An 11,310-nucleotide genomic window follows, 5' to 3' on the forward strand; every position below is an offset into this window, starting at 1 on the left:
GTCCTCTCTCAAAAGTGGGGCACTTTTGGGGTTCTTCAGGGCCCACTTCCTACCAGCCCCTCATCATGGCATATATCTCCTATCTGCAGTTCTCTTGATTCAAGCCAGCATGTCTCTTCTGGTTAGTAGCTACTATTTTCTTCCTCTCTCCCCAGGCATCCAGCAATATACCTTCAGTCTCTTTCTGCTCAGGTTTCCTAACTTAGTTGGGTTCCTTTCATGAGCAAAATATAAGGCAAACCCATGGCAGCCCTCATCTGTCCACAGGAAACACATACTTTAGGCAGTAAGAGTGCAGATACGTCCCAACCTCAGTCTTCTCTTTAGCTACAGAGACTCTCACCATAGCCTTTTGCCCTTTAGTTTTCTCAGATGTGGGTCTGAAATTAGTGTCCTGTGTCCTCCAAGCCCAAGAGACGTATCAGACTCTCCAACCAATCTCCTTAGAGTTTCCTTTCACTGGGCTTGAATGGAAAAGCAAGCACCTCCAGCCCTCTTTCCAGAACTCCAATCACTGCTGTTTTCAAAGAAATCCTTCCTTCAATTTCCAACTCTCCATCCCTTCTCACTTTAACACTTTTGTATCTTTGAATGGATGAAGTGCCATGGATTCCAAAATCAGATTTCAGCCAAGCATTTACAAGTCATATATAGGTCTGGAATCTCACTGGAATGGGAGAGAGTAGCTGGTACCTCTAGTCCTGGAACCTTAGCTAAAATAGTTCTATTTTAATGTTCTATTATATTTGTCTCAGGATAACTTGACTAGGCAACATATTATAAAATCAACCTTTGCTAATTTTACCTTCATTATCTTTCTGGTTACCCTGTGGACACTCTTCTTTGATATTACCCCCAAACTCAGTAAGCGGTCATTTCTTAAAGGTTAGTTGCAGTGTGGAAGGTGAAAATATATCAATGAACTTTTTATATACTCACATTACAATCCATTCATCTGTCTTGTATTTTGATTGGATCTTTTTACCCATACGTGATTTTGTAATGTCATGCATTGGCAGTTTGGAAAATATTGGCTCTCTTAGTAATATAGATCTTCCAATGTCAACACATTTTATTATAGCAAAAAAATCACATTTGTTAATATCACCACTGGGTAGTTGTCAAGATCATAATGATAGCTACAAATTTTCCAAAATCCATTTGAAAGCTAAAATTTTATCATTGGCAACAAACTGTGACATTTGTTTTCTTTGAAGTGATAGGCTCATTTTGCTCTTTTTCAAGAAGTAATCTGTGCTGGCTGGGAGGTGGGTGGGGGGACAGGGTAACTGGTGATGGGCATTAAGGAGGGCACTTGATGTAATGTGCAGTGGATGTTACATGCAACTGATGAATCACTAAACTCTACCTCTGAAACTAATAATACACTATATGTTAATTAATTTATTTTAAATTTAAAAAAAAAAAGAAGTAATAGTCTGACAAGTACCCAAGTCTGAATAACCTTAGGTTGTCAGCTGTTCTTTCAAGTAAAAATGATGTTCCATGAATAAAGTGACTATCTTAGCTCACAACCCTAAAAGGGTCTCAGACTGTAGGATCTACAGACCACACTTTGAGAACCATTGCTTTACAGTAAAGAATAATTATCAGTTAACTTTAGCAGTTGGAGCAGGAACACAATACCCCTTTCAAATCACTTCTTATATTTTCATGTGGGTTTACTAGAAGTGAAAGTACACATTAAAATGACAGGAGTTTGAAATCCTTGGAATAGAATAACAGTAGTTTTGACCTAGAAGATTATCTAGGCCAGCATTTACCAACTGTTACTGCTATGTAAATGAACGAAAGATGGCCTCTATGTAGTTTCTTTTTTTTTCCTTTTTAAAGATTTTATTTATTTGAGAGAGAGAGAGCACAAGCAGGGGGAGCGGCAGAGGGAGAGGGAGAAGCAGGCTCCCCGCTGAGCAGGGAGCCCAATGCGGGGCTTGATCCCAGGACCCCAGGATCATGACCTGAATTGAAGGCAGATGCCTAACCAACTAAGCCATCCAGGCACCCCTACATAGTTTATTTCTTCATAGCAGATTGGGACTATTCAAAAAGCCACCGGCATCAGAATCTTTATTCATTCAGTGATTTTAAATGCAGCCTAAAGAAGCAGATTTTTAGCATCTAGAGCCTGCCTGCTTTGCATACCCTGAAAAACTGCACTCAAGCCACTCTTGCCCTTTGGAGCTCTCTGACCCAGAGACTCCCTTATCTTGATGCTGAGCAACATCATGACACACAAACCTCCTCTCCAGTCCTCTGGGAATTCCTTTACCCTCCTTCCCTTCTCAGTAGTGCCCCCACCACTCTCGATCTCTCTCTCTCTCTCTCTCTCTCTCTCTCACACACACACACACACACAAACACACACACACATTGTTGTCTTTGGAAGATCTCATGCTGTGAGGGACTTCTGAAAGCAAATCTGTCAAAGCGCAGCCCAAATAAAGCTTATTGTGTCCTACTGCCACCTTGTGGTCATATCTTTTTCCTTGATCTGCCCTGAAATCCCTTAACTATAGTGACATGTTATCATGTTCTAGAAAATACCATAGGTATAGTGTTGGAGCTTAGGGCAGGCCACCCCAAAATATGCCATGGAGTATATTTATTATTTTGAATTAAAGTTACTTAAGAAACAGCCAATGCAAGAACACTCTGACCTTCTTTTGTCTCCCGAAAGTAGGAAACAAATCTCCCATGTGAAAGGTACCCTCCCTGCACCAGGAGCTAGAAAGACATCCTTATCATCAGAGATGGGGAAGTCTATATAAACAAACCTTGTTACTTTTACTGTTTTACTACCCCAGCCTCAATTCTGTTTAGAATTCCTTATTAATTAAAGCTCCCAAACATAAATTTTCCTGTCAGTTCATAAAAAATTTGTTTCTCCATCTAAAAAGTATAAAAGCTGTCTATCTTGGTCACTTCTTAGGTCCCATATCTATGAGACCTCCATACATGCAAATTAAATTTGATTTTCTCCTGTTAATCTATCTCCTGTTTAATTCAGACAGCAGCCAGAAGAATTTTAAAGGGTAGAGGGATATTTTGTTTGTTTGTTTAATTTTTTTTATTCTTATGTTAATCCCCATACATTACATCGTTAGTTTTAGATGAAGTGTTCCATGATTCATTGTTTGTGCATAACACCCAGTGCTCCATGCAGAATGTGCCCTCCTCAATACCCACCACCAGGCTAACCCATCCTCCCACCCCCCTCCCCTCTAGAAACCTCAGTTTGTTTTTCAGAGTCCATCGTGGTAGAGGGATATTTTTATTCCCCAACAATAGCATAGAACTAAAAGCGGCTTTTTTTTTTAGATTTTATTTATTTATTTATTTATTTTAGAGAGAGAGCATGCATGAGTTGGGGGAGGGGCAGAAGGAGAGGGAGATGGAGAGAATCTCAAGCTGACTCCACACTGACCTCAAAGCCCAATGCAGGGCTCAATCTCCTGACCCTGAGATCATGACCTGAGCTGAAACCAAGAGTTGGATGCTTAACCGACTGAGCCACCCAGACACTCCAGAACTAAAAGCGTTTGTGTGTCCAAAAAGTTTGGGAAATGCAGCATACCACTATAATGAATGTTAATTTATCAAAGGGTCTGAGAAATGCTATAGCTAAGAAACTTATTTAACTATCTTATTCCAAGCATTTCCCAAAATTTTTTTAGCACAGAACACTTCTAGGGACCTCAGCTTGCCCTTGTGTATAATTGTCAATCATAAAATTGAGAGATCTGATAATAATGCAAGAGTTCATATACCATTGCTTTATTAAAAAAGGTTCATAAAGAGAAGAAGCTGAAGTTTTTCAACTACCCAGATCATTTCTACTCTTCCCCCTTTCCTGTCAACACTACTACCATTGTATATTTTCACTACCATCATTAAATGAAAATAAAATGGGGTAATATATTCACCTTATATTTAATTTTTATTTATTTTTTTCTCCAAAGAAGGTAAATGGTTTCATTTACAAGGTTGGCCTGGTAAATGAAAGTTTTTTCTTCTTTCATGATACCTTATATAACATTTTTCCTCCTGCTTATATATTTATGTGGTTGCTTATATATGACTATATAAGACAATATGATTTATTTTCCATAAAAATATATGTACATTTCATCTAAAACTAATGATGTAATGTATGGGGATTAACATAAGAATTTAAAAAAATGAAAAAAAAATATATGTACATAGTATGTTCAATTATAATGTTATCCCCAAAGCAGTCTCACCCCCAAATTGACAGTGTCACTATAGTTTCCCCTCAAATTCCCTAAATTAATAGGTTTATCTTCTCTACTATAATTCTATTTTTTTAATTTCTTAACCTTAAAGTCAGACTATAAACAGAACTCCACAATATACATCAGGTCTTGAAACTGTTTGAAACACCTGATTTTATTTCTGCAGAAAAGAAAATAAAAACTAAACTGCTATTGGACGCCTGGGTGGCTCAGACGGTTAAGCGTCTGCCTTCGGCTCAGGTCATGATCCCGGGGTCCTGGGATTGAGTCCCACATCGGGCTCCCTGCTCAGCACAGAGCATGCTTCTACCTCTCCCTCTCCCTCTGCCTGCCACTCCCCCATGTTTGTGCTCTCTCTTTCTCTGTCAAATACATAAAATCTTTAAAAAAAAAAAAAACTAAACTGCTATTTAAAGTCTCGTAAATTATAATTTTTTAGAAAGAAAACCGCAGGTCCAAGATAGAGCCACTTGCCCCAATAGAGCAAACTTAGACTTAACTGCAGTTTCAGTTTCTCCAAGGAGTGAAATTTTAAGACAAACAATGTAAGATTTTCTGTTCAGCACCAATGAGGTAATCTATCACATGGACCCTCTTCATCCCGCCAGAGGAAGGTGAGGTAATCCACCTAATAGGACCCTTTGCCTTTCCCCCTATGAGAAGGTGACCTTGTTTGAACCAATCCCTACTTTTCTTTTGCTAATAACTTCTTGCCCTACTCTCCTTCCTATAAAAATCTTCTATTTTGTACAACTCCTTAGAGCTTCCCTCTATTTGCTAGATGGGATGCTGCCTGATTCATGAATCAATTAATAAAGCCTATAATTTACTTGGCTGAATTTTGTTCTTTGACATGATGTACTTTTTCTAGATGTTATAGAAGCAGAAAAATAATTTTACAACTTATTAAATTCTTTTTAATTCAGTTATGTCTGCAGTGATTATCACTAAGTTCAGCTCACACACCTTTACTAATCTACAACAGACAGGCATTTCAGTTTCTCATAATTATCTAAACATGTTTCACAGTATTTGCAGGCGTGGAGGTTTAAATTTTAAAAGGGCAATAAAGCAATAAGACAGCACTAAATTAATTTATGTTTTACACTGAAAGGCAGGAAAAACCAACAGGAAATCTGCTACTTTTGATTGAATTGACCCAAATTTTATTCATATGTGAGGATTTGTTTCAGCCTGATTACTATACAAGGAAGTTCTTTACTTAGATTCCTAAATCATAAATATGTCAAGATTTACCACCTAGAGCCCAAAACAAACATTAATACCCAAGTGGTTTGCTTCCGAGATTCCTTTAATTAAAGTTGATTCCTTGCTTAAAGGACAACTCTTTTATTATTTTGTATTTTACTTTTCCTAAATCCTATATTATTGTTTCCTCATTATTATTTATTTATTCATTATCAATTCCGTGCCACAGAACTTCTTTATTCCAGACACTGTAATGAGGCATTAGAACTTTGACCATTGTTTGTAAAAATCTGCCAGCCTTACTTTTTTCACTGTGTAGTCTATAAAAATATCTAAATTACAAATGTAATTGATCATTTGAAAAAATTAGTTAATTTCTGTTTCCCAGTTTCTTCTTTTTCTTGGTGCTCTAGAAGCCCCGCCATGTATCTCTTTCAAAAAGTGATCTCCATCTATATTAATCATAGACTTTGAGAGATGGTAAAATCTTCCTTAGACTTCATCTACACAACACCCTTGTTTTAAGGATAAGGGAACAGAGAATGACCTTAAGTGGAAATACTTGATAGTAGAACTGGAAGTAAAAACCTAAGTCACGGGGCGCCTGGGTGGCTCAGTCGTTGGGCGTCTGCCTTCCGCTCAGGTCATGATCCCCAGGGTCCTGGGATTGAGCCCCACATCGGGCTCCCTGCTCGGCGGGAAGCCTGCTTCCCCCTCTCCCACTCCCCCTGCTTGTGTTCCCTCTCTCGCTGTGTCTCTATCAAATAAATAAATAAAATCTTTTAAAAAAAAAAACCTAAGTCACCTGATGCACAATCTCTAATTCTTTCCCCAGCGGAGCAACTTCCCAGAACCATTGGTGTCAGTGGCTTAACTGTTACTAGAAAAGGGACGGAAATAGGCGAGTGACATCAAGCAACAGCAGTGTGATTGGTACTGATGATTTTTTGAGTCTTTTTCAGAGAGTCTGTGTTTAGAAGGGTGGCAGAATATGCCACCCCAATATGCTTCTTCAGGATAAGGACTTTTTTGAGTTGATTATGTTTGAGAAACAGCAGACAATAGAGAAGCTCTGAATACGGAACAGAAGTTACCCTTTTGTTAGAGAAATTTGCATTTATAAAGAAAAAAATCTCCCTTGGGACACCTGAGTGGCTCAGTCGGTTAAGCATCTGCCTTCGGCTCAGGTCATGATCCCAGGGTCCTGGGATCAAGTCCCGCATCCAGCTCCCTGCTCAGTGGGAGCCTGCTTCTCTCTCTGCTGGCCGCTCCCCCTGCTTGTGCGCTTGCTTGCGCTCTCTCTCTCTGACAAATAATAAATAAATAAAATTTTTTAAAAAAAGAAAAGAAAAAATCTCCCTTTGTAAGTATCTCCCTCTCTATACTTAAAAGAAAAGGGTGACTCTAAATCACAAGAGAATCTTGTCAATGGAGACGACACCAACACAAATCTGTATAGCAAACCTTACCTTTACTTTTTACTGTGCTTTTTCTAATAACCTCCTATAATTTGATGCCTTCCCCCCCCGCCTCACCCCAATATCTTTCTTTTGTCTTTAGCTGAAGATGGTATGTAAGGTGGTGGCTAGGGCCATCTCAGGGAGTTTACTCATTTTCCCTGGGTATCTCTCATGCATACATGAAGCATACATATTGATAAGCTGTTTTTCTCTGGTTAATCTGTCTTTTATTATGGGGGGTCTCAGCCAAGAACTCAGAAGGATAGGAGGAAAAAAAAACACTACAGTGTTCGGGAAAGGGATCACTAAATAGTTAGAGAACCCACAGTTTCTCTTTATAGCATAATAAACTCACAGGCACTGGTTATTCCTACTATTCAAAGTCACCATCCTGGGCGCCTGGGTGGCTCAGTTGGTTAAGCGACTGCCTTCGGCTCAGGTCATGATCCTGGAGTCCCTGGATCGAGTCCCACATTGGGCTCCCTGCTTGGCAGGGAGTCTGCTTCTCCCTCTGACCCTCCCCCCTCTCATGTGCTCTCTCTCATTCTCTCTATCTCAAATAAATAAATAAAATCTTTTAAAAAAAAAAGTCACTATCCTAAATACTCTATTTTCTCCAGAAAAAGGTGCCTGAGGAGACTTTGAGTAATGTAATACTGCCATCTAGCATCAAAATTTTTAAATTACCTAAAATGGTGTACTGCAGGGAAAAATGTCATCCTATGTATGTGCAATAATAAATTTCTACAGAAGGATGACATAAATGCAGTCAGAAAACAAATATGTATGTATGTTTGATAACATGTTCATTATTAGTAAAAATGCCAAATAATCCTAAAAACACCAACTAAAATGAAATTGGGAAGTATAAGTTTCCGATTTAATTTTTCTTTTTAAAATTGTATTGGTTGTTCTGGGTCTCTTGAATTCCCATATACATACTAGGATCATCTTGTCAATTTCTAAAGAAAAAAAAGAGAGACAGCTGGGATTCTGGGAGCGATTGCATTGAATCTGCAATCAATTTAGGGAGTATTGTCATGTTAATATTATCTTCTGATCTATGAACACAGACAGGTGTCTTTCCATTTATTTAGATCTTGAATTTCTTTCAACAATGTTTTGTAGTTTTCAGACAGTTTTTCACTTCTTTTGTTAAATTTATCCCTAAGTATTTTATTCTTTTTGCTGGTAATGTGAATGGAATTCTTAATTTCATTTTTGGATTGTTCATTGCTAGTGTATACAAATACATTTGACTTTTGTATATTGATCCTGTATTGTGCAACCTTGCTGAACTCACTTATTAGTTTTCATTTTTTAGTGGATCCCCTAGGACAGTCTGTAATTATACAGGACATTCTATATGTATTACATAATGTACAAATAAAGATAGTTTTACTTCTTTCCTTCCAACATGAATACCTTTTATTTCTTTTTCTTCCCAAATTTCCTTGGCTGGAACCTCCAATGCAATGCTGAATAGAAGGGGGAAGAACAGGGGCGCCTGGGTGGCTCAGCCAGTTAAGCAGCTGCCTTCAGCTCAGGTCATGATCCCAGGGTCCTGGGATCTGGGTCCCTGCTCAGTGGGGAATCTGCTTCTCCCTCTCCCTCTGCCCCTACCCTCCCTGCTTGTGTGCACACATGCATGCTCTCTAATAAATAATCTTAAAAAAAAAAAGTGGGACGAGCAGACATCCTTGCCTTGTTTCTCATCGTAGGGGGAAAACATTAGTCTTTCATCATGAAATATGATGTTAAAACTTTAGTTCTTTCATAGACACTATTAGGTTGAAGAAGTTCCCTTCTATTCCTAGTTTGTTGAATGTTTTTACCACGAGGGTTGTCAAATGTGTTTTCTGTGTCAAGATGATCATGTGCTTTTTGTCCTTTATTCTATTGATATGGTATATGTCATAGGCAGAATAATACCCCAAAGATGTCCACGTTTTAATGCCCAGAACCTTAATATGTTATATTCCATAAGGTTGCAAATGGAACTAATCAGTTGACTTTAAAATAGGGAGATTATCCTGGATTATCCAGGTGGGCCCAGGGTAATCATAAGGGTCTTTATAAGGGGGAGAGGCAGGCAGAAGGAGAATCATAGAATTGGCAGCATGAGAAGGACTGTCTCCTGTTGTTCATTTTGAATATGGAGGCATGCAAGGAATGTGGTGGCCTCTAGAAGCTGGAAAAGTCAAGGAGGTGAATTCTTTCCCTTGAGCCTCCAAAAAGGAGTGCTGATCCAGTTTAGCCCAATGAGGCCTAATTTGGAATTCTGACCTCCAAACTATACAATAATAAATTTGTGTTGCTTTAAGCCAATAAGGTTGTAGTAATTTATTACAGTAGCAATAGGAAACTAATGAAGTGTATTAATATTAATTTATTTTCAGATGTTAAACCAACCTTTCATTCCTGGGATAAATCCCAGCTGATCATGGCATACAAGTTTTTTTATATATTGCTAGATTTGATTTGCTAGTGTATTGTTGAGGATTTTTGAGTACATATTCATAAGAGATATTGGTCTGTAGCTTTGTATGTGTGTGATGTCTTTATTTGGCTTTAGCATCAGGGTAATACTGGTCTCACAGAATGAGTTGGGAAATATTCCCCATATCTGCTATTAGTAAAGCACTCCACCTTTGTTATAGTTACTGTTTTCATGATATACATTTGTCCATGCTTTTACTTTCAACTTATTTGAAACCTGTCTTTAATCTAGATTTCCTATATAATGGATTTCCTCTGTAATAAATGATATTTTTATGACAATAAGACTGCATTTGTTCTCTTATGAGCTGCTATTTTTGAAAATTAGCTGCTGATGTAAACCTTTGTTTTTTGAAGTCTAATTACTTTTCATTTCCATACACTCTGGTTCTCTTGCTTACATTAAGTTTTGGTGTTTGGGCTTATTTTTGTTTTGCTTAAAATAAAATTTAGAGGTTGCCTGGGTGGCTCAGTCAGTTAAGTGTCTGCCTTCAGCTCAGGTCATGACCCCAGGGTCCTGGAATCAGAGTCCCAGATCGCATCGGGTTCCCCGCTCAGCAGGGAGTCTCCTTCTCCCTCTGCGCTCTGCCCTGGATCCCTCCCCCTGCTTGTGCTCACACTCTCAATCTCTCTCAAATAAATAAAATATTTTTTAATTAAAAAATAAAATAAAATAAAATTTAGAAACCGTATGTTGGGCCCACTTTTTTTTCTATTGGTTTGTGAAATCTGTAACTCTAACAACCACTAAACTAGAAAATTTCCAAGACTAGTTTGAAGAGCTGTTTTATATACAACATAGTCTGTATCTATTAAACAAGTTTGGTAAACTTATGAATAATTTTTAAAGTAGTAACATTTTATCAGTATTTTTGTTTAACTCGTATTTTTTAAAAGACATAAAATTGACTTGGCAAAAGAGATATAAACCATATTAAAAATCACTACTGAGAATAATTAAGAACCATCTACATGTCCAATAATATACATTGATTAAATTATAATGAATTCATATAATTATCTATTAAAAATCATGCTTTATAAGAGTATTGTGTGACGTGGAAAATGTATGCCTCCAGGTCAAGTTGTCCTATTCTAGTAATTGCTCCCTCCCCTAACCATTTTGGGCATGTTGCAGCTTCCCAAAGTGTCTTACCACACCTATTGGCGTTCTTTAATCCTGCTCACTCCTTTGTAAATAGTCGCTTTGTTAAACCCTGTTCAGGCACACCACATTAGTATGTCTGTTGCCTGCCAGGACCCTGAGAAAGTTTATACACAGGTTAATGGTGAAATTATACCTTTACTCTCTGGCTGGTGAAATTGAGACTAAATTACAGAGAAAACAATGAATGCCTATTTTTTTTTTACAAGTATTACTATGATATGTGTACTGCAGCTAATAATGAGGGTTACCACTAGTTAAATGTTTTTAGTTGCAGTTCTTTATATATCATCCCCTTTAATCTTTTCAATAACCCTATGAGGTATCATGGTTATCATCCCTAGTTTATACATGAGGACATATTAAATATCTTTGATTATTGTGAATTAATGTATTGTCATTGTTTTCTTTTGTAGATCATTCACGAGAAGTCCTGGAGCAATTAGTAGGCCCCAACAAACTAAAGCAAGTGACGTGGACTGTTTATTGATGCTTATTAAAGCTTATCAAAGCAATGATCTTCATACTACATTCCCAGGAAACAATGGTTTTAGAGATTGGCTTTCCAATAATGTGCTTGTTGCTTTGAAGTTAACAGACCCTTAAACATGTAATAGTACTATTATCCTGTTTGTTTGTGGAGTCATTGTTTTTGACATGGTAAGCCTAGCATGCCCTCTGATGTATTTGCGGCGTGCCGGGG

The 11,310-nt window shown here is 37.8% G+C and overlaps 1 protein-coding gene across 2 annotated transcripts in view; it reads left to right on the plus strand.

Moving 5' to 3' along the window:
* The window catches only part of AMN1 (antagonist of mitotic exit network 1 homolog), a 51,696-nt gene extending 40,418 nt beyond the window's left edge, over window positions 1–11,278 (plus strand). The window contains exons 7-8 of one of the 2 annotated variants that reach the window (XM_021690654.1): window positions 6,319–6,416; window positions 11,024–11,057. In XM_021690654.1, coding sequence (XP_021546329.1) covers window positions 6,319–6,392 — 74 coding nt within the window. In that variant the 3' untranslated portion in view covers window positions 6,393–6,416; window positions 11,024–11,057. Of the gene's footprint in view, window positions 1–6,318; window positions 6,417–11,023 lie in introns of both variants that reach the window. The other variant, XM_021690655.1, reaches the window with a different exon arrangement.
* Window positions 11,279–11,310: the final 32 nt, after the last annotated feature.

This window comes from Neomonachus schauinslandi, chromosome 5 (genome assembly GCF_002201575.2).
Source record: "Neomonachus schauinslandi chromosome 5, ASM220157v2, whole genome shotgun sequence".
NCBI lineage: Eukaryota > Metazoa > Chordata > Mammalia > Carnivora > Phocidae > Neomonachus > Neomonachus schauinslandi.